Source organism: Melozone crissalis, unplaced genomic scaffold, assembly GCF_028551555.1.
Source record: "Melozone crissalis strain CALT ecotype California unplaced genomic scaffold, PUWL_Pcris_2 ptg000045l_1, whole genome shotgun sequence".
NCBI classification, from domain to species: Eukaryota; Metazoa; Chordata; class Aves; order Passeriformes; family Passerellidae; genus Melozone; species Melozone crissalis.
The window spans coordinates 23,907,000-23,930,421 of NW_026535823.1; the positions used below are offsets into that span (position 1 = coordinate 23,907,000).

General features: G+C 42.1%; 1 protein-coding gene across 1 annotated transcript; it reads left to right on the forward strand.

The window, feature by feature from the left end:
• The first annotated feature begins 3,061 nt into the window (after nt 1-3,061).
• On the forward strand, nt 3,062-23,375 carry AKR1A1 (aldo-keto reductase family 1 member A1). The gene is made up of 9 exons (XM_054286041.1): nt 3,062-3,116; nt 5,355-5,450; nt 11,708-11,827; nt 13,531-13,682; nt 15,624-15,819; nt 16,816-17,015; nt 18,039-18,111; nt 19,041-19,127; nt 22,706-23,375. The coding sequence occupies exons 2-9, from the start codon at nt 5,361-5,363 to the stop codon at nt 22,769-22,771; spliced, it is 984 nt and encodes a 327-aa protein (XP_054142016.1). The 5' UTR covers nt 3,062-3,116; nt 5,355-5,360; the 3' UTR covers nt 22,772-23,375.
• Nucleotides 23,376-23,422: the final 47 nt, after the last annotated feature.

Here is a 23,422-nt window from a genome sequence, read left to right on the forward strand (position 1 = left end):
AGAAAACCACAAAGGATTAACTAACTTTAAATGTTTATAATCAAGATTACTGTGTAGTGTTGCTGGGTGACCATACCCATGTGGTTGTTCACCCAGAGATGATTCATTTTGGGACCAGATGAAGTTAATCCTTAAATAATGAAAGCAAATAGCATGCATATATGGACTCAGGAAAAAATCTGCACTCACTTTCATGCAACTAATTTATCTACTTCTATTGCTATATCATGCTTAATCTTTTACAGGAAGAAGTGTGCTCTCTTAACATCAGTTCTCATGAGAATTGAGGTCTATATGTTGATATATGTACCTCCCCATCACCTCAGGCCAATGAACCTGTGAACAGATTAACCCCTGAAAGGTCAGGCAGTCCTAATCAAAACCTCCAGAACAATGTAGTCCATCTGCAACTCCAGCATGTTTACCAATGGACAAAGCAGTAATGACTTTCTCATGGTTTCTGACTCCTTTAATGCTTGTTATGCTCATTTCTCTTACTTTCAGATGCACAATATACCCACTTTGGTCTGCAGGTTGTTCCAGGTTTGTGCTGTAAGCATTGCCTTTCCATTCATATGTCTGTGTCCCCATTACTTTTGATTAATTTCTGAGCTTGTCTTTCCAGATATCAGTTTTTGGAGGTTTTGGAATAATAAATTGTTGGGACCACTCCTTGTTCAGTGAGCACCTGGGTTTCTGTAGCCTTTCTCAACCTTTAGATGTAGGATGCTACTTAGATTAAAACAACTGTGTTTTCCAGGAAAGAAAGGGCATGTTTACCCCCACAGGTGCTGGAAGGATGGAGTTCTCTCCCCACAGCAGTATAATTGTGCTGTTGTGTTCTGCTAAAACAGCTGCCAGACAGGATCAGCTTGTACCTGATTAGCATGGAGCACCAGAGCCCAGTGCAGGCCTCTCTGCACCCATCCACTCAGACAGGGACACAATAAGTACTTCATCTACCAACAAAGAGGAGCTGGCAGCCCCTGCCGTGCCCCTGCAGTGAAACTACCCAAACTGGGAGCCAAACTAGCTTTCACATCCATCATTTTGATCACAGTATCTCCCATGTATCTTGGTTGGGAATGTGCCCCTGATGTGAAAAACAAATGCCCTGCTGTGTGTAAAAAGAAAGGCAAAGAAACTGGACCTGTTTCAGAACATTACCACACATTTGGGTTTCCATGCATTTGAGAATGGTTTTGTGTAAGAGTATCAAAGATTTCCAGAATAAGATAAACTTAGCTGGAATAGTAATGGATTTGGCAACACTGGGCACGCCCCTGGAGCACACAGCAGAGGTAGTCCCTGCATGCCCTCAAAAGCCAGCGCCTTGGGACACCCCACACATTCCCTCTGGAGTTCATCACTGCATGTGCCAAAAGCCCACCGAGTCCTGAGTGTACAAAACCTCCTACATACACATGGCACTACCAGAGGCACTGTCAGAGTCGAGTCCTGGCCATGTGGGTACAATTTAATTTAATATGTGCAGAAAGTCAGCTGACAAGCCAGCAACATGGGGCATTTATGCACAAGCAGCTGGTGCATAATCATTTTAATGAAAATAACTTCATGTAATTAAATATAAAATACACATATTAGATTTCCTTATTTGAATCAAGTGAAGATTCTATTTCTAGGTCAAAATTGCCTCTTCTCTGCATATTTTTTTTTTTTAAATTAGCAGGCTATTACTGTATGTTTGGATAACCACTGTCTTTTGATGACAAAATGTTTTAGTCTTCTTTACACCTTTTCTCTTTTACTCCCCTATTAAATTACTGGAGGCTGAGGTTTGTTAAAATTTTCATATGTGAGATTTACATAGTTCAAGAGTCTTCTTTCTGCTTAAAGATTGTGGATTTCCAAATGGATCTGATTGCCATGGTCTTCATAAAAATAAATCAAACTCAGCAGTGGTTTCTCCCCCTTTATTCCTTCATTTCCTGCTTCCCGTTACTTATAATTGTTGCCTTGTCCTTGCACTTTTCTTCCACTTTCCTTTATTTTGTCAAAACAGGCTGTGCAACAGAAAAATGTGGTTGCATGCATACTCAAGAGATTAATTGACCTTTGTACCTTTAAGCCTCCTGAGCAGTTCAAGTCAGAACAGCAAAGACAGAATATGCAGCAGATTTATCTCTCTGGAAATAAGTAACAGGCTCTTCAAAGCCCCACCAGAGGTATCAATGGTCTTATTTCTGATCTAATCTTCCTCTAAGTTCTGAATCTTTATAAATTGCTTGTAAAGATGGAATCCTGGAGTAAAAGTCAAAGCTGATTATCAGTTTTTAGTTGTGTTTAAGATTGGGTGCACAGTTGATTCTCGATTACAGGCCAAAGTCTGTTTCAGCGGAAGGCTTTGACTTCCCAGTAACAGGGCTGTCCCTGGGGCAGCAGTGAAAGCACTCAGCTGAACCAGCCTGCTTTAACCTCATCGCTGTCCCGAGCAAACAAGGAAATGAATTCCAGGAGCCCCAGCCTTCTCGGAAAGTGCCGCTTCTCTATACACCTTAGAGCACAAAAGCTGAAGCAAAGTGAGTGCAATCAGCCTTTCACTTCCCCTGGATTCCTGTTATATAGGTCTGCAAATAAAACTGGGTATATTCGGTATTCCTACAAGTAGAAAAGGCTTCAAGAGGCCGCGACAAACAGCAGTCGGGGAGATGCAAACCCTTCTTGTGGAATTTATGGGCCACGGTTATCTTTTGTCGCTTTCCCCCGTGTGGTGCAGCCCATCGCATTTATCGCTTCACCGCTCGGCGGGAGCGGCGAGGCTGGGGCTGCCTGAGCTTCCCGACGGGAACCGGGCCGGAGGGCCGGGGAGATCAGCGGGGCAAACCCGATGAGAAACAGGAGCGGGTCGGTGCCGGGGGCCCGATGAGTTACGGGGAGCGGGTCTCTGTCCCGGGGAGCCGGGGACAGAGCCACGAGGGCAGCTCAGCCCCGCTAAACCCCCGCGGATGGACTTTCACATTTGAACCCGACAGCGGCACCCGCGCTGCCCCGGCCCGGGGCGCGTTCCCGGCGGAAGCGGAAGGGCCGGGCAGCAGCCGGAGCAGCAGCGGGAGCAGCAGCCTCAGTAACGGCGGCAGCAGCGGTCGGTACCGGCGGTGAGTGCGGGAACGCTGCGGGGGCTGCGGGGCCGCCGTATCAGCCCTCCCGCGCCGGGCGGGCCCGCCCTGCGCCGCCCCGATAAGGGGCACGGGGGCGCGTTCTGTCCCTCTGGGGAGCCACAATGCGGAGGGGTTACCCCTGATCTGTGCGGCAGAAGCTGCTCAGTTACAGCGATTTAAGTATTGCTAATATGTACCTGTTTGCATATCTATACATATTAATGGCGTGCATAGCTATGGTTGCTTTACTGCTGAAGACTCGTTGCTTTGGGTTAAAAATGAGCGGTAGCTGTGGGTTGATGAACCGGGGTAGTTTGCATTGCTGTGGTTATTGATGCATCCGCCCAACCTTACACTGTCCTTAAGTTACTCTGAGCTTTAATCCCTTTATGTGAATGTGGCAGTAGGCTGGTGATGCTAAGCCATAACCATATATTACTTGTCCAGAATTAGTTTGCTTTTATGTTTGTTTTTATCTCTGCCCTTCTAAGAAGCGGTTTTCAGCTTTTTCATGAACTGAATAATTACGGCTAGCATCATAAGTGTGATTCTGCTAAATTCCCTATTTTAGGGAAGAATCTAAGTGGAAAGTATTAATTAACATATTTTTTTCCAGTGTCTGCCATTCTGATGTGTTCCATTCTTCCAGAGGCTATAGTTCAAATCTCTCTGTGGTGTTAATGTCCAATCCTGAAGCAAGATGGTTCTTAAAAATGTGCTGATGCTAGTTACCGATTAAACGTGTACCTTGTCTTCTGAGCTGAACTCTTACCTTTAAGATGATTGCATAACATGGTTGTGTAAAGCATACAGTTGGTATCTTATTTGTATTATAGACCAAAGTGAATGAAAAAGACTTGCATTTTTAGTTGTGTTGCTTGATGCAAGAAGATGTCTTTATTTAGGCGACTAAATTCAACACCCACTTGCATGTAGCTGGCTACAAAATGGCTGTGCAAGTTCAGAATAGAAGAGAATACTGTTGGCACCATCACCCTGTCTTCTCTGACCTCCTACCCCAATAAAACAGATGTACACCTGCAGTTTGGTTCACCAGTGATTGTCTTCAGCACCAATAGCTGGACTTAGTTCAGTGGAAATCCAGGGCTGTTAGTTCAGTGTAATGATTGCCTTGTACCAGGAGGTGCTGGCCCATTACAATCCTGACAAGAAAGGCACTCAGACTCTAAGGTATAATCTCAAATTATGTTTTTTAGAGCTAATCCTTTAAAGAAAGAGGAGAGTGTTGATAATTGTGCATCCCTTCAGGTGCTGGGAGCCCCAGCTTGTGCAGCATTGGGCAGATCTCTCACAGCACAGTGTGCAGACCCTGTCCATAGCAGGGGTTACCCTATTTTGGTCATTTGAACTGCTGGGGATTCTTTTACAAGAAAACACCTCTATTCATAATTTCTGCTGTCAGACAGAAAGGATGCTTGCAGGAGAACTTCCTGCATTTTTAGATAAATGCAAGGACACATAGGTAGCATAATTGCAGGTACAAAGTGCAGACTCCTGTTACAGGTTGCTACTGAGCTTATCCTGCAACTTGTGCATTCCACAGCACCAGGCTGGGCATGAAGTGCAGCACAAGATGAGCCTGGACCTACTCAGGTTAACTGTCACAGGGGTCCCCAGCCCATTGGTGTACAATGGCCTTCAGGTCAGGATCACTCCAACTGCTCTTGTATGTCCCTCTGAAAAACAAGTGTGCTATCTGGTGTCTGCTATTAAATCTACAAAAGTATGGCTTGAGAAACTGAGCAAGAAATTGAAAGCATAAACTCTGTGTGAACACATCCATCAGCTGGGACCTGATGTGAGGAAAATGACAATACTGAGAAGGCAGACCTATTTTGGGATAGTATGCTATGTGGATGCTGAACTCTGGAAACATCCATTCCTCCTACACAGTCAGATGTAACTAACATTGTGTTCTTCCACTCTTGGTTATTTTTGTTGCTTTTTGGTTTTTTTTTGGATGCAGTAGAGCTTGGGAAGTAAATCAGCTGAAATCAGCTAGCCAGCTTTGGAGCTCATCCTGAATGCAATTTCTTTTTAACTGTTTGAGCAGAAACATAGATTGTGAGGATGTTTGGACATGCTGTAAGCCCTTCCTTTGCTGAAAGGAAACTGCTGAAAAAACTTTGCCACTGTGAGCAGAAAAAGTAAATTGTTGCAACTTTTGCAACTTAAAGAATTGCTGCAAACCTCTTTGTTCTTTTTACTCTTTAGGCAAAAATGCCTGCAACGTGTGACTTCGTTACACTCCACACTGGGCAGAAGATGCCTCTCGTGGGACTGGGAACTTGGAAAAGTGACCGTGGCCAAGTAAGTGGGGAACAGTAGGATACTGTGCTCTCAACTAGCATGTGTGTTTGTGTTTGTGCACTTTTTCTGAAGGTCCCAGATCTGAGGCCTGGTTCCTTTGCTTGAACTGTTCTAGTCTTGAGTCCACTGAAGTTGAATGTATGTATGTGTGTATTTGAATGTATGTATGTGCCTGATTAAGGCCTAAGACACAAAGACAGCAGATCTTTCCAGAAAGGAAGATCCCTTCAGACCCTTTAGCCCTGGCCTTGGGCAGTGGAGCTCTGGGACATAAACCCAGAAGAAGACCAGTGAATGGTGTTTCTATAATGTGGTGTTGGACTCTTCCACTGGCAAGTCCTCAGGCTGCCAGTCTGACCAGACACCTCTCTGGCTTAGGCTGATGACTCAGCAGAAAGCGTTATTTTGGGAGGCAGAAACTCAAGTTGTTCTTGTAATAAGTCCTGTTCCAGCTGCCAGCCAATGGTTAGCAGGAAAACAAAGAACTTGCTTGGGTCAGCCTGCTTTCAGAATAAGAAGGCTCATGTATCATTAGACATTCACTCTGCTTCTGAATGCAGTGAATTGGCAAACACCACACTTGGAAACAATTCTGTGTGTTACTACAAACAGTCTGTGGGAATGTTTATGTGCTCCGTGGTGTGCCTGCTATTGTAATGCTTCTCCCCTTTGTCTGTCTTTTTGTATCTCTTTCATTTAGTTAAACTATACATTTTTTGGGGAAGAAATTGTACGTACTTCCTGTGAAAGGTAATGCCCACTGCTTGGTGGAATTCCTAGCTGGTATGCAAAGAATTGTGGAATCACAGAATGGTTTGGGTTGGAAGAGACCTTAAAGACCATCTAGTTCCAATTCCCTGCTGTGGGCAGGGAGACCCTTACACTAGACCAGGTTGCTCAGAAGTCAATCCACCCTGGCCTCGAAGATTTCCAGGGATGGGGCATCCACAGCTTCTCTGGGTTATGCACACCACTGCATGTCTGTGCAGTAAATGGATGTCTCACTGCTACTCCTGTGTGAGGTTTATGATGTTTTTTGGAGCATATTGAATGACATTGTGCTCACGACTGAGAGGGAAAGTTAAAACTCTTCTCAAGATGTGCAATTCTCTTGTGCCAGCTAGAGGAAAAGGTGGGAAACAAGCTATGAAAATTAAATCTATTCAGAGCCATTTTACTGTGGGCTTTCCTGTCCAAACAGCTGTCAGGACAGTGGATTTGTTGGGAATAGTTGTACTAATGTGGAAGCTGAGTTGGTGTGTGAGCTCAGTCAACCTCTTAAATGAGGAAAAGGATGAATGTGCAGTTTTGCCACTTAAAACATCAAATGGCAGCTGAATTAAGTTTGTTAACATGCACAAACTTAATGGATGAATTTCTGTGCACTCAAAACAGTTAAATATGCTTTGTCTAAAGCAAATGTCTGAAACTAAACAAGCAAAACATGAATGTGTTGTTTATTCTGTGAACTAATTGTTCTGAGAAACGTGTGGCTTTAGAACCAGGACAGATCCTGTTTGTGCATAATTTAAACCTAATTCAGTTGGATTTTGCCATAATCAGCAGTGCTGCTGGCAGCTGAACCCCACACAGGATCCAGCCATCTTCTCTGGGTTTCCTTGGAAGTCACTGGGAGTCACTTCTTTGGAATATCTGCTGTCCTCAAAGACTTCCTTGTAGAATGTATTGAAGGCAAAATCTAGGAAGTGCAGTGGAAAGGGCCAGAGTTACAGAAGTTGCTGCTATTCCTATGGAATAAATTAATTTCTGCTTACCACTTTTGAAAATTCAGGGGCATAGCAGCAATTTGGCAGTGTCCAGATGATTTACCCTTTAAAAGACATGATGTAGTTCAGGGATAATAACTGCTATTATGAATTAAAGAATAGGGGCCAAATACCCAGAGAAGCAGAAGAATTAGCATTGATTAAATTTGCTTTAGCTGTTTCCCAAGTAGAGGCTATTTATCAGCAGCTCTTTTGTTCAAGTGCTGCATTAGAAGTAAGTGTGGAAATGGATGGCTTTTAAATTATTTTGGGTAAATATTTTGCAGATTGTAATTCTTTCCCTTGCCAAGCTTGAGTAATTTCTTTATTACTGCTGTTACTGTTCCTGAGTGTAAACAAACCTTGACCTTGTAGACAGATCTTAGCAGGCCAGTACAAAGGTGTCTTTGCAGTCCCAGTTTCCTAAATATTAATAGGGGGAAAATAATTGAATCTAATTCCATGTTGAAAGGATTTTATAGGATTGACACCATATAAAACAATAGGATGTTTTGTGTTTTACATGATCAAGTGCTAGAAGAGAAATTTGTTTTGCATGTTTCCATAGGAATATGATGGAGGGCTGTTGAATGGAAGGGAACACAGTACAGAAGTTTATGAACTGGCAGCATGAATCAGTTCAAAGAGAAATCCATTCAGACAGGAGTATCAAGAATATAGTACTGTGCTTTTTGATATTGCAGCTGGATTAGCTGTAATCCTTTAATGCTTTGTTCTCTTCTCTCAAGTGAGCCATGCTTTCAACCTGGAGGATTGATTCCCACCTGATGAGCAGCCTAACCTGAGTGGCAGAGGCTGGTTCTGTGGGACAGGGAGATACAGGGCTGCTATTCTATGTGAAACCTTGGAAAAGCTGAGGAGAGTGCACCTCAGAAAACCAGTCAGACAGGGTTTTGTGACAGGGTTGCAGCTTCGGGGGAGAATGTTTAGTTCTTGAAATTTGTTAGTACAGAGAATCCTGGTTATGGGCACAAAAAAATTCACTGCTGCTGAGGAAGGGACTTATATTCAATATTTGAAGGATAAGAGGCAAACCTCTTTATTTTAGGGAACACCACCTTTTAAATTGGCATTATTTATCTCATGGTGTGAGTTCCTTTTCAGCCAATTTTAGTGCAATTTTTAGAAACTGTGATATAGCAACACTTGGTTCTGGTCACAGTGCATCTGGACATCACGTGCACTGATTGTGATTGTTTGATTTTTTCCTACTTCCTCTCAGCAAAATAACTGCTGAAATGTGTCAGCTTTGCAGGAAGCAGGGGTGGCTGGTCAGAGCCTTTTCTTTCCCAGTAGTATTGAACTGTAAAGAGTGGAAATCTCTTCATAATGGCTTGGGGTTGTGCACAAGAGGCTCCTGGGTCACTTGAACTGTGTGTTGCCTGGAAGTATAAAGATGGCTTGTTAGTTTTTTAACCTTGGGAAAAGCAAATTGAAGAATTGGAAATCTAGTAATAAATATTATAATTAATGGGGACTTACAGGTTGTATCTGAATCTGCCACTGATATTGTGTTCATCCATCTTCAAAAGAAGGTGGGTGACAAGGCCAAGTCCCTTACTGGCATGTTTAAATGGGAATGTAGTTCCTTGGACTTTGCTATAAAGTGAAGGAGAATGAGGCTCCAGCTGCAATACCTGTGTCTGTTTTGGGGCAAACCATTTCAAGAAAGGCATGAGACAGCAGCAACAGAGATGCAAGGTTTGGGAAAGGTGAGTTGTGATGAAAGAGAAAAGCACCTGCAGTTATGTGGTCAAGAGAGGTGTGAGAGGAGCTGTGCACTTTGCAAATGTGGGAAAAGCCCTCACAAAGGGCAAGCTGTGAATTTCATCTCTGGGAGGAATGGGATGTGGCATCAGGGCCATCTTGGTGAGTCGTCTAAAAGATTTTGAGCAGAAAGATTTCAAAACATTGGCATAGACTGCCTGTCACAAGAAGGGCTATGACAAATGTGTGTGGGAGTGGTCTGGATTTACTCTGCCCAGCTGAGGGCCTTGATGGTAGACTGGGAGATGTCAAAAGATCCATTCAGATGTACTTTTACAGTAAGACCTAGCTTTTTAGTTCTGTGAGGATGGATTGGTGAGTCACTTGAGTCATTTTTGTGACTCAACTTGCCTAGTGCAAAGTAAACTCACAAATTGCTCCTTTCATAGCAGTATTGACAGGCTAAACTAAAGAATGTAAACACAAAGAATTTGGAAAGTTTGAAGGATCCTTTGGCTATTTATACTTCACAACAACAAATACCCACAGGCATATCTTCAACTGCCTATGTTGTGTTTTTGTTCTCTACCCCCTACCATGAAATGCATATACCTCTCTGAAGTTAATCTCAAAAATACAGACCTTCTTGTTTAAAAAAGTACTTTTTTAAAACTTACATCTATATGTTATTATTTTCCCCTCCAAAATGCCTCTTTTTTTTGCATGTTTCCTCTTGATTGTTTGCCTTTTGTGTGGAACAGGAGCTCTCAGTTCACATTGAAATGTCTTAGTAGGCTGGGAATAGCTTACCCAAATACAGATTATTTTTGTGAGCTCCAAACCTTATTTAAATTATCAGTCCCAGTTCTTCAGTGCTAGAAATTTCTCACAACATGCTGATAAAAAAATACAGCCTCCTGTTGATTGCTTTGCAGAGACATGTTTGGAGTGCTTTATCTCTGTTTTTCTGTGAGTGGTGCCTACTTTCATTTATGGTAAACCTTGTGCCTGTTTGATTAAGAAGAGTATTAATCTGATACAGGAAATAAGGGGTTCCAGACACAGAACATTTTTTTCTGTCCCTCTCCACAAATCTCACCTTTTTGGAGGATAGATACTGAGTCTTAAAAGCCCTTACTATGTCTCAAGTGATTTTGGAATTATCTGCCCTTGATTTTGTAGTGACCTGAGAAATGTCTTTGTCAGGTGAAACAAGGACTGTAAGTGCCATCCTGCTAGAGAAAGGAGGAGTTCACTGCTGTAATAGAAGTGCTTTGTCATCCTGGCTAAGGGAAACTGAGCTACACTCCAGTTTTCCTCTCAAAATGCCAAAGAATGTAGTCAGAATATCCTGTGTCTGCTTTTACTGCACTTCTTGACAAGAAGAACAAATCAAATCCACCAGCAGGACAGAGGTCTCACATTTGATTCTCCATTGCCTTTTTATAGCATCTGAAAGCAGGACTATAAACACCTTTGCTTGGTATTACTAATTTTGTCAGCTTTAAATTGGAAAATGCTGGTACTTTGATTAAGTTTTTAATCAAGGTAGCCCTCTAGCCTTTGTCAATATAATTTTTTAATCTCATGCCAAGAGAGATGTGATCTCACTTAACATTTATGGCCCTATTGCATCAAGCCTTATACAGAGTAATTTACAGTCTCCCACAGTCTTGAGACAAGTTAGTGAGGGGCAATGTACAGAAATCCCTGAACAGATGGGATTGTTATTCTTTCTGTAGTATTTCAGAAGGACAGATATAAGAGAGAATGTGTGCTAACTGTCCACTGGAAGTTAAATGAAATAGATTTTACTAAATGGTCATCAGCCTAATGGGAGATGATGATTACACTGGCAACTGTAGTAATTTTTCATTCTTGCACAATCATTTAGAGAAAGTCTTTTTTCAAAAGCTCCTTAGGAGTCCTCACAAAGATGCCATTCTGTGTTTCCTTCTGGTTTCTAGACTTGCTTCATATTTGAGGCGCCCATGAGAAGATATTTGGTGCTTGTGCTTCATTAGATCTTTCAAAAGCAGATTTGAAGTAAAGTGCTTTGGTTTCCAAAACCATTCTGGCTTTTGTGTGACAATATGGAGCAAGAGTTGTGTTGCTGTTGGCAATACCTTCATTGTCAGCAATGTTGAAAGCAGAATGTAAAGTTGTGAGCATCATCAGGAGTATCCCAGGAGTATGACTTTTGCTGTTGTGCAATTATGAGACAAGAAAGAAAAATGTTCCATAAAAGAGCATTGTCTTGGTAGTTAAGTGTGAGTGGCTGAACCAAACTCAAACTGTGGTGATTTTGGAGTTAGAAGCCAGACTCTTTCTTTACTGGGCAAGAGGAAGTATATTCCAAGTTTGACAGATGTTGATTTGTCACTTTGGTCAGAAAATGCCTTCCTAATCCATGGCTTATTTGAAAAGCACTTCTTATAGCTCATTTTTTATTTAAGACAAGTGTAACAACTGTAGTGAAGAGTAGGGATTTGTTCTACCTGGTACATTCTTGCATGCTGGCCCTGTGTGCACGATCCATTTTCTTGTTCCTCTTGGAGTGCCTGCCAGCAGTTTGCTCTTCCTCCCTAAGGACTGTGCCACAGAGACTCCCGATCCTGAGTGAGTGTTTGAATCTCATGACCTTATACAGCTCTGTGGTTTTTTGAGGGGTGTTCCTCACCAGGTCTCTTAGCATTTTTTACCTTTTCCCCAGTGCCACGTGCCATTCCAGTGGCTGCATGGGCAGTGTGTTTGTGCTTGCAGGTGAAGGAGGCAGTGAAGCACGCCCTCAGCGTGGGCTATCGCCACATCGACTGCGCCGCCGCCTACGGCAACGAGGCCGAGATCGGGGAGGCCTTGCAGGAGTGCGTGGGGCCCAGCAAGGTGAGAGCCCCGGAGCTGCCCTGCTCACTGTGTGCCGTGCCAAGGTTACAGCTGTCCCCTGGGAGGGCCACAGTTGTGCCTTTGCCTGCTGGTCTCCCCCAGCTGTTTGCTGTTTATCAGGAGAAGGCATGAAACAGGGCTTTCTCTCCTTAGAACCTCCTGGCTGTCATGGGGAAGAAAGATTGTCAGGGATATTTGGATGGAAGCTACAGAAAATGCTTGTGGTGGTGATGGTGTCTTTTTTTCCTCTTCCTGCTCCTTTTCTCCTAACAAAGTATCCCAATTTGGACACTTTGGTGTTGCCAGAATCATTAGTTGTAATGTAAAATATTTATATGAAAAGTTACCCTGACTTTCCAGTCTAGCATGCAATGGGAGATAGCCACAGCAAATTTGGGGTTTTTTTTTATTATAAAATATCTACTGTAGGTTTTTTGTTATAGATAAAATATGAGTGAGTAAATGTGGTGAATTTTAATTTTTTATATCAGTGATCACATGTGAAAGGCTCATAAATGTGACTCCAGATCTGCACCTGAGAGTTTGAGGCCTAAGTACAATGCAATGTGACAGGCATTCCTATGCATGAGCTGAGGTGGAATCTTAAATTTATTCCCTGAAGGGGCCAAAAGGATAACCTGTACAGCCTCACAGCCCATGGAAAGGCAGTTTTCATGTTCTTGCTTTCCTGCTGCTCCTGTCTTGGCTTTAGGGCAATCTCTTTGTTATGTGCATGAGAGAGGCTGTTTTCAGCTCCCCAGGGATTCCTCCCTGTTAGGTGTGGTAACACTGGGAAGCATTTTGTTCAGTTCATATTAGCTAGCTAACTTAGAACTAGAATTTGAATCCAAATTATTTTAAAATGAATTTTTAAAATCTTCCTTTTAAACACAACATCCTTGTGTGAAACACAGAAATAATTGAGTAGTTGGAAGAGAGAAACTAAGGAATTAATCATTCCAAATTCTTCAAAATAGACCTGACTGAATTTTTATCAGACATCAGACAGTGAGAAGCCTCCTTTCTGGTGGAATTCTGTGCTTCTTTTTGCACAGTGTGATCTCCCTTTTGCATTTGATACTTTTACCAGTTCTGCATTGTTTTATTTCTGGTTCTTACCCTTCCAACACAGGGTAGAGCTCTCTGTTTTTAGTGTGTTCCTTCCACAGCCTAGGAACTCTAATGCAGAAGTTTGGGGAATCTTCTGATTATTATCCCACGCTCTTTCCACAAGAAGCAATCTTGGTTTATAGCATGTGATGAGTAAAGTAAGTTAGCTGGTTGAGCCTGGAAAATGTGAATTGTTAAATGGAAATTTGAAAATTTACATATGAATAAGCTGAGTAATCTTTTTTTTGGCCACATCACACTTAGTAATGGCTTTAACCCTTGAATTGGAAGGTTTGGAAGAGTGAATATGTGAAAAGAAATTTTTTTGTTTTTCAAGGCTTCTAATTGCTAAAGTATTTAATATACTTTAAGACTTACCACTGTGTGTATTTTTCTGGCTCTTCTTCATCCAGTATATTTTTGAAAGGTTTCATTTTTAGGTTTCATGTGTTACCTTTTTTTAAGAAAAAAAAAAAAAAACATAACAAACCACAAAACTTCAGTTGTTCTTTGTTTAAAACAAATTGGGGAATTGTTGCAAATCTCTTTCTGAACTTGCTCCAGTATATTATGGTCTCCTTCCTTTCTTGAAGGTTATTAAAAGGGAGGACCTGTTTGTAACATCAAAGCTCTGGAATACCAAGCACCACCCAGAAGACGTAGAGCCAGCACTGAGGAAAACACTTGGAGATATGAAACTGGATTACCTGGACCTGTACCTCATGCACTGGCCTCATGCCTTTGAGTAAGTTCTAGATGCAGAGGGCACAGAATGCAGAAACACCAGTTTTACATAAGTGGCTCATGTTATATCCTGGGGATGTTCTTTCTGAGCTGTGAATTCCTTCCTGTTTATGCTGCCTGCAAGGTGTTTTTTGGTTTTTAAAACTGTCTAGTGTCTTCATCTAGGCACTGGAGAAGTGTAGCAGCTGTTCTTGGTTCTGCCATTGGCCTACCTGGTACCTTGAGAAAATACTAGAACTGCTTTGTGCTTTAGTTCTACTGATCTGTAAAATGGGAATGAAGTGCTTCATAAAGACAACACTTTTCACTTGTAGTTATTTACTGTACTGGAGTGAGTGGACAAGCACATGCAGTATTGTGGTGGTATCTGTATGAGGTGGAAGTGAATTGTCTTCTTATGACACAAATTGCAGTAATTCTATGATTTGAGAAAATAAGAGAAAAGCAAGCTTTCCAGTTAAGTGTTAAATGCACTTATCCTACAATCCCATGAGAAGCACAGTTCCATACTCTATTTCCTTGTAGATGTGGAAGTAGTTGTTTCCCCACCCAACTACAATCAACAAAAAGGCAGGAGGAATAAATATCCTTGCCAAAGGTTTGAATGGAGTCTTCACTCAAGTCCTTTCAGTTTAAGAGGCCTCTGTTCTGCAAATCTGAGAATGTTTTTTCTCCTTCTTGTCATATGAACTGAATTTCATGCACTAATGATAACTGAATGTCATACACTAATGATAAGATGCAAGATGCTCAAAGTATAAATATATTCCTCAGCATAACAGAATGAGGAAGTGTTTTTCACTAAAACTGGTCTGGAGGAAGAGCTTGTAAAAATTCCTTCTGTTGTGCAACAGGTTTGCTTTTCAATTGCTTGAAAAAACCACCCCATCAGACATTGTTTTGATAATGGCATGTAATACAAATAATAATGTACGTTTAGATAGTACTAATATTTAAATTTAGATTGTACTGTGACATTGTTGACAAAACTGACGGTGTAATAAAGCAGTTTCATTTCTTTTCTCATTGGAAACAGTATACTCTGCAGTTTTCCATTATTTCTATGGAACTGTTTTAATGTATGCTTATTTATAATGTCAGTTGCATTGGGAGGCTAAGCCAAGGAATGTTATTTACCAAAAAATGAAAACAGACTTCCAGATGAAAAATCACAGTGCCTTTAGGTCTTGAAAATTACTCTCTTCTGACTTGGGAGCTCATAAGGCTTTCAGAGTTATTTTTGGTTCTAGATTTACCAGTGACATGAAGAACCATCTCCCGTTGTCCCCATGTACTGCCATTTCTCACACCATTCACTGCTGAGCTAGAGCACTGTAACAGTCTCATTGCTGAGCTAGCTGAGTCCTGTGGTAATTATGGTGATATATATTTTTTTTTTTTTAATGTGTTGACTAATTGGAAGGAAACACACCCAACCTATAAACAACATGTGCATGTTAAGACTTCTGGGAGAATCTGTGCTTGTATTGAGTAGTGACACAGCTACAGAATCCAGAGGGAATGGGAAGGCCAGTATCCTTTGAATACAGTTTTTCCTAGATAGCTCTTAAACCCAGATCCCTTTGGTAGTAACTCCAAGCTGCCCTCTGAGTTGCTGCTCCTTAAATCATCTGTTTTATGGGGATCAAAGTGTGCCAAGAGCTGCTGCTGTGTGTACAGTGGCTTATCAGTTCTCTGTAGTCATTGCTGTATAGGTGAGTACTTCAAAGTGCTGTGTAACAACTTTATGTAGCAAAGACTGTCTTGTGTAATAACTGCTTATAGGTTAAGTCATGTAATGGAATGGAACAGATTCATTCAGTTTGTACTCTGTCCTTCAGACTATGTAGAAACTTTTAGGACTACTATGAGGAAGATTTCTTTGAGTGAAGAACTAAAATAATTGGGTGCATGTACTTACACTCCACCTTTGTTGCTGCAGACGAGGGGACAATCCCTTCCCAAAGAATCCCGACAACACCATGCGTTACGACTACATTGATTACAAGGAGACCTGGAAGGCCATGGAGAAACTGGTGGAGAAAGGTCTTGTGAAAGCCATTGGGCTGTCAAACTTCAACAGTCGGCAGATCGATGATGTGCTAAGTGTGGCTACTGTGAAGCCAGCTGTGCTCCAGGTAAGGTGCATAAAGGAGACAAATATCTTTCCTGTTTGTCCATAAGAGTGAAGAATTTGCTAACCAATGTCGTGTGTTTAGCACAAGAGGTGCAGCTTCTTATTTTCAGGGAAGAATATAGCCAGCTCTGCAGGAGCAGGCACACAGAGGCTGTCTTTCCAGACAGATTGGAAAGGAGGCCCACATCCATGTTCTGTGGGCATTTTTACCTGCTTAGATGAACAGGTCTGTGGAAGAGTTCATCTTCCGTGTGAGGAACAATTTAGTCTGTAAAAAGGAAAGATTGTGAGGGAGTAATTGAATCCCTACTGCATAGAAATTCCTTGCTTGTTGGATGATCTGTTTGGTACCAAGGGAAAGTCCAGCACCAAGCTTAGGCAATCTGTTCTTTGTTTCATATAAGCTTAGCCCACCAGACACTTCTTTCTCCTGGTAGTGACTTGAGTTACTAAGCTTAACTTAAACCTTATCTATTACAGCGACCTGAGGAGGTCACTGGGGTGAGAGAAGGATGAGAATCTTGTTTCTTGATCAGAAGGCTGGATTTATTGATATATGATATATAATACATTATAACTATACTAAAAAGAATAAGGAGAGAAGTTGCAGATGCTGCTAAGCTAAGAATAGAATAGAAAAGAATTAATAACAAAGTTCTGTATCCAGGGAATCTGTCCCCGAGCTTGGTCCTGTGATTGGCCCTTAATTGTACACATGGAACATGAACCAATCACAGGTGCATCCTATTGCATTTCACAGCAGCTGATAACAATTGTTTACATTCTTCTTCTGGGGCCTTTGCTTCCCAGAAGATGCACAAATCCCAAAGAAAGGATTTCTGTGAAAAAATGTCTGCGACACTTATCCTCATAAGGTTTTCTGGAATCTGGAATGAATTCCTGTGATATGTTTGGTTCTTTTGTGCTTGACTTCCTGTTTGCTTCATTGTATGTTGATATCTGTTCTGTAGCCACTCACTGTGGGTCATTTTAACAGGTGGAATGCCATCCTTACCTAGCTCAGAACGAGCTGATTGCTCACTGCCAGAAGCGAGGGCTGGTGGTCACTGCCTACAGTCCCCTTGGCTCTCCGGATCGCATGTGGAAACACCCGGATGAGCCTGTGCTGCTAGAGGAACCTGGGGTCCAAAAAATTGCTGAAAAATACAGCAAATCACCTGCACAGATTGTTCTCAGGTACAGAATAACTGTGAGAGAGGTGGTGTTTGGGACCCAGCCTTCAGTCAAGCAAAACGTACAAGCTAGAAGGAGTCTACTTAAAAGTGTGTCAGGAAGGGGTTAAAATCACAGGGAGTGTCAAAAGCAAACCCCACTTGGTGCTTGTTTTACAAAACTGGTAGAGTTGGTCCTGCCTTAGGGCAGGTAGGCTAGATCAGAGGGGTCCATTCAGGGCCTGGATCCATGTCTGAGATAGTTCACATGGACTGTTGCCATGGCTGGGACAGTACCTTTTCTGCTGGGAAATAGCAGTAGGACAGTTAAGGCAGCAGGGTACCACGTCTGAGTGCTGCCCACTGAATTTGCATCTGGCTGGTTCCCTGAAGCCTCTAGTGCTTGCTGCTGCACTCAGGTGGGCTCTCAGGAAGAGGGGCTGAGGAAGACTTGCCTCCTTTGCACTGAAGAACTATTTGCTGTTTTGTTTTTATATAGCCAGGTACTGGATATTAGAAAACAAGGTGACTGAGTGATACCCAGAATGTGATCAGCACCTTGTGAACTAAAATTGGATTTCTATCCTCATTTTTCTTGACTGGCTTTGTATCCAGTGTCGCTACCACAGTCTTGGGCAGTAGCACATTACCCAGAGAGCTGAATGTGTTCAAGATTTTGTGTTCAAGCCACTAGACAGGCATTTTAGGGATCTGGGTTTTCATTTTCTTTCTGAGTGGTTGTCAGGTTAGAACTTGCTTAAAATGCCTAAGTATGTTTTTCTGACTGTTTCTTGGGCTTTTAGCTTAAAGCAGTTGAAACCTGGGTGCTTCATTAATCAGAGACATGCTCCTCTCTAATTATTTCAGTTGTTACTGTCTTGCTTTAGCTTGGGTACACCAGGTCCTAGTACAATATTGTGTTACTCCTGTGGAGATTTTTATCTCACAGAAGTGGCATCTCTGCTGCCAGAGATTATTACTCAACCAAAAGAAATACTTACTGTCCTTGGATGCATGCACAGACAAAGCCTCTCACCTCCTCTTGCAGGTGGCAAGTGCAGCGTAAAGTGGTTGTCATTCCCAAGAGTGTCACTCCTGCTCGCATTCAGCAGAATCTGCAGGTAAGCTGAAATGGAGGAGAGGAGTTTCAGAAATGCACTTTCCATGTGAGTAATTGCTGTGCTGTCCTACAACTTGCAGAGCAGCAAGCTGAGGCAGTTGGTTCATACTTGTTCATCAATGTATGCACACGCTGGGCAGGGAGGGTAAAGATGCTTTTTCAAAACAAAGGATGTGTTTTGAGCAACTCCGTGTGTGTGTGCAATGTGCACATGCACAGTCTTGTTATCAGAAGGTAAAGAATGTACTTTGTCGAGGTCTAAATGAAAAATCTGTACTTAAATTTTTTTGAGACGCAAATTTATTGAAATAGGGAGTCTTCTAACTATGCTCAGTGACTCTTATTTATGAGTAATAGTTGCTCTGTCCTGCAAGTGAGGACTGGTGAGTACTTCTCCAGCAAACTGCCATTCTAGTGATGCTGAAGGAGTGTGGTTCACTTCTGCTCTGAAGTAGAGACTTCAGAAATTATTTGAAAACCCTGACTTTAAATAATCTTGAGGGATGTTTCTGAATCACCTCCTTGGATCTTTTTTCATAAAGATTGGCTGGTTACATACTTGTTTTTAAGTAAAGAGTTGTTCATGTAACTGTTACATCCATTAATCCGAATTCTGGCATGTAGTGTGCTGCTAGAAATCTCAACAAATTCCTATAAATTCTACAGTTGCTCAAGGTTTAGATCTACATGGAAACAGAATATTTATTGAATAAGCAGCACTTACTGTGAGAAACTGCTTTCTACCTTAGTGGCAGAGCACTGTGCAGTACCAGTGTAAGCTTAGAGCTGGAAGGTGTGTGAACAGCTCAGACTTTAAGCCTTTGCTTTGGTGTTTGCTATGAGTTTAATTGCAATTTCACATTTATTAGCAGAAAACAAACTGATGGCAACCTATGGTTATTGAATAAAGCCTCTGGCTTTTGTTCTCAGGTGTTTGACTTCAGCCTCACAGAAGAGGAGATGAGCCACATTGGAAACCTGAATAAAAACTGGCGTTACATCGTGCCAATGATTACGGTAAATTTCTTGTGTTTCTAATAGTTTTCATTATGTGCACGAGGCCACCACTTGGGCTTTTTACAGTTTTGTTTCTTTAGGGTTCCCATCAGAACTACTGACTCATAAGAACACTGCATCTTCTTAGGGTATCTAAGATGAAAGAGTTTTTCAAAAGCTGGGTACAGAAAAAGCAGCTTGTTAAAAACTTTCGTCCTCTGTTTTGGGCATGGGTGGCTCTCTCTTGAGTTCTCATTACTGACTCCCATGGGTCTTTAAGTCAGAGTCCCATCTTCAAATCTCACCAAACTCCTGCTGATTTGTTCTTCTAAGTCCAAGCAGGCTAAGCTCCATGGCATTCCTCCAGAAGTACTCCTTGTGCCAGCTGTCACTGTCTGCTTTGTACCAAAAACCTCTAAGATCAGTGAAGCCTCAGGGTGCTGCTGCTTCTCCACATCCATGGTGGAAGTCACATCAGGGAATTCATCCCCTTCCCTCTGCTGCACGTCCCCCTTTTCAGAGTCTGTTGTAATGACCTTTCTCTATGAAAGGAGTTTGGATTAGGCTCTTCTATTTTTCTTTCATTAGCTGCAGAATCTTCTAGCATCAGTAATTTACTGTGTCACACGAACCCTTACCTCATGTGCTAGCAGATGCCAGTTTGTTTTTGGAGAAGCTGCTGCACTGTAAGCATTGAAGTCCCCTTGGTCTTTCCTTTATTACATGAAAGGAACTAAACTTGTTCCTTTTCCCTCATGGCAAAATGCCAAGTCAATGCCTTCTTATCTCCTGTCTTTATAGTGTTTCTCATTTCTTCTTGTCCTGCTTCTGACTTTACAACAGAAAGCTGTTGCTGTTCCATGGTGCATCCCTGGCCAGGATATGGCCACTGTAACAAGTTGCTGTAGTTGTGCTCTAATGAATCTGAAGTAATTTATCCCTCCTCTGCCATACACTACATGTACAGATACAGGAAATCTCAGCAAATCTGGGAGCTGTCAGGCATAGCCTGGCCTCTTCAGTGCTTTGCCTGTAAATTATCCTTCAGCAGTGGCTGCTGGCTGTAGGAATTCCTTGGGGAAAGCTTTTCTCCAGGATTTATCATTGTGGGTTTTTTGAATGCTTGAGACTATATCAGTGACCAGCCCAAGTTAGAAAAGAAGCTGTGAATGTGTGGGAATGATTGTCTCATATCAAGGGTAGGTATGTGTTACAGCTTTCACTGTTTGTCATGCTTACATGAGCCTCAAGGCCATCCTTTTAGCAGTACATGTGCATAAATATAAACCTTCACATCCCTGCAGCCAAAATTCTCTCTGTGTTTATGGATCAGGAGTCTGTACACCAAACAAGCAGCTTAGCTGCTGATCTGTGACAATGGGGTAGTGAAAAGCACACCTGCTGCTGACAATATGTTTCTTTCAAGTGTTTTGCTACTCATGCTGCAAACAAAGTTGTTTTGTTAATGAAACTGCAAAATACATTAAAATGTATTTTAAGCCTGGCTTGAATGAGCCAGGGATAATTCATGTGCTTTTGTTACCTGGGAGACCCGATCAGATCACAGGGATTCACAAAGGAGAGATGAAATACAGTTCAAAGTGGCAGCCCATCCAGCTTGAGAAAGGGTGAGTGTGATGCAGCTGGGCTTCAAAGATATTGCCATATTGTCAGATAATGAGACAGGAAGAAGCAAGATGAGTGCAGTTAAATCACAGCTCTGTAGCTCTAAGATCTCTAATGGAACCTTTTGTCTCCTGCCCATCCCTTCTGGGCTTATTGGAAAGAATTTTCATCAACTGTGAATTAAAATTCCTGTCTAACCTTTCATGCCTATCTCTGCTATGAATCTTAGTGTCTGGATTTCAAAGTGTGATATGACAGTGACAAGAGAGCTCCTATCATAACTGATGAGACAGTTCTTCTTGGCTTTATTTCATTGATCTATAGCCACAAGTTCTTAAAATTGTGCCACTCTCTTCCTCATTGTGTGTGTTTAAAGCCTAAGGGAAGGCTATTACACTGCATGTAGACAATTAAAGTTGCTTTATACTTTTAACTGTTCATTATCTGGATAGAGTTTGGAAGTTACCTTGCACCAATCTGAAATCCAAACCTTTGGAAACATATAATTGGCCAAGGAATATACTTAAGTGAAACTTAAATGATTGTCAGGCCAGGAGAGGAGGAATGTAGTGAGCACATCATGAGCTGTTTTTAAAAGTTAGCTACTGCTGACCTGCAGGTGTGTTCATTGCTGATTTTATCCCCCCATTTCTCTCACATTCCTGGAGCAGACTGGAATCAGTGATGTGAAACATTGCTTCTGGCAGCTGCTGTCTTGGCCTGCTGTGAACAAGAATTCTTGCCTTGTTCTTTGTGGACAAATATGCAGGGGGACAGAACTGGGGGGAGAGTGAAGAATATGAATTCTAGGAACATGAGGAAGCTGTTGGCATTCAAGAGAACTTGAGGAAAGCTGAAGCTGCTGTGACACTTCTGTCCTGTTTTAAGGATTGCCTTCAGCTGAGAGCCTCTCTGCAGGTCTATTTTAATTGGAGCGTTAGTCAAATGTCGCACGGTGACATCTCCGTTCTGTGCTCTGCAGTGCCCCCAGGTGACTCCTTTCATTTGAACAGCTCATTGCAGGAATTCCAGTCCCTTTGAAAGGCAGGTTTTGTATTCAAAGCTAATGGGACACTTGCTAGTGGATACTTGGTTTGGAAGTCCCTGTGATTTCCTCTGTGCTCATAGCATTTCGAGTGATCACTCCCATCACGTTTTTATGTATAAAATCAAGGATTTCTCTAATATAACTTTTATTGAGGCATTAGTTGTTTAACTTAGGTTTTGGCTGGATGGTGCTTGCCTGACATGTGGGGAGGTGTGTGCTGTGGGCCAGTGCTGCACCCAGACTTCCCCAAAAGTTACAGATGAGGTTTTACCTCAGCCACACGGAAGTTGGGGGTGTTGCAATGGACTTGGTGCAACAGAAATAAATGCAAGTGGGATGTAGGAACTGAGACTTCTGCATGGCCATGTCTGGTTTTGGGCCAGCCCAAGCCTCTGGTTATCTGTGAATATTGGTTTCACATTGTGCTCCCATTTTACAGCTGGACAAGTTGGTCTTCTGTGGAAATGTTCCTAAAAGGAGTTCAGTGACACTTTTAATGCCTCAGTAAATGGCCCTGAACAAACCTCTCAATGTTTCATCTTTATCTCTAAAATTGGCAGCCCAGCATCTCTCTATCATGGAAACATGGACAAAGGCTCCAACTCCAATAAAGTGTTTGAAGTGTGCATGTTACAGCACTTACTCAGTAACACCTACAAGGCACAAGGCTTTTAACTACCCTTAGTCTAATTCTTCAAGTCTCTGCAGTGAGAGACTCTTGCTCTAGGCTACAGAAGTGTCTTTTCTTTCAAGAAAGGCTAGGAGGACCTGAGAGTAGAGGGAAGATCTCATGTTTAAGCTGAAAAATGTACTCCCAGATTTTTGGGATACAAAGTTTTAGAAATCTAAATCATGGAGAACTTAAAACTGCAAGTAAGAGTGGATTTTATCTTTCTGACCTGAGTCTGTTTTGTTTATTTCACAGGTGGATGGAAAGCTTGTAGCCAGAGATGCTGGACACCCCCACTACCCCTTCAATGAGCCCTATTAACTGCTGGAAAACAAGGTGTTAAAGTAATGCTCCAGTAATTGCCTTTCCACAGAGTAATTGTTGCCACGATTTTTTGACAGTTGCCACTGTCCAAATTAAAACCTTCCTTCCCAAGGGGGTTTTCCTACAATGAACTGCTTCTAATCCACCTCCTGCCTGGAGATCCTGTAGCTTCTGTTCCAAAGTTTGTGGATTTATCACAATGACTGCTGGCTGGCTCCTGGAGGCATCAGATCTTTTGGAGATTAGATAAAGAGTGAAGGAGTCTAAGCCAAGTTCCAATCACATCGTTATCAGACAAGGGCATTACTTTGGTTCCTACTGTGAAACGGTTTAGAAAACTTCAGTTACTACCATGATGAGGGAAAAAAAGGGTGAAGGTGTGAAAGTTTTTTAAGGCTAAAGAATTGCTCAGCCATCAACTTTGATATCTTTATTAATAATTTTTTACAAAGGGAATAAAGTGAAAGGTGCTACAATTGCACTATGTCCATAAACCATGCATTAAAACCAAGTAATCAGCCATGCCCAGTGCTTTTTTCCACTTCATAGTACTTTTGGGACCTAGAGTTGTCAATTTTCTCTTTGTTTTAATTTGCCTGTAGATTTGAGCAGAATAAAAGCAGACCCTGGAGCAGGCCTTCAGGGCAA

Coding starts and splice junctions, on each gene's coding strand:
- AKR1A1 (XM_054286041.1), top strand. CDS start 5,361: ATGCCTGCAACGTGTGACTTCGTTACACTCCACACTGGGCAGAAGATG. Junction 11,828..13,530: donor AGTGCGTGGGGCCCAGCAAG/GTGAGAGCCCCG, acceptor CCTTTCTTGAAG/GTTATTAAAAGGGAGGACCT. Junction 15,820..16,815: donor TGAAGCCAGCTGTGCTCCAG/GTAAGGTGCATA, acceptor TCATTTTAACAG/GTGGAATGCCATCCTTACCT.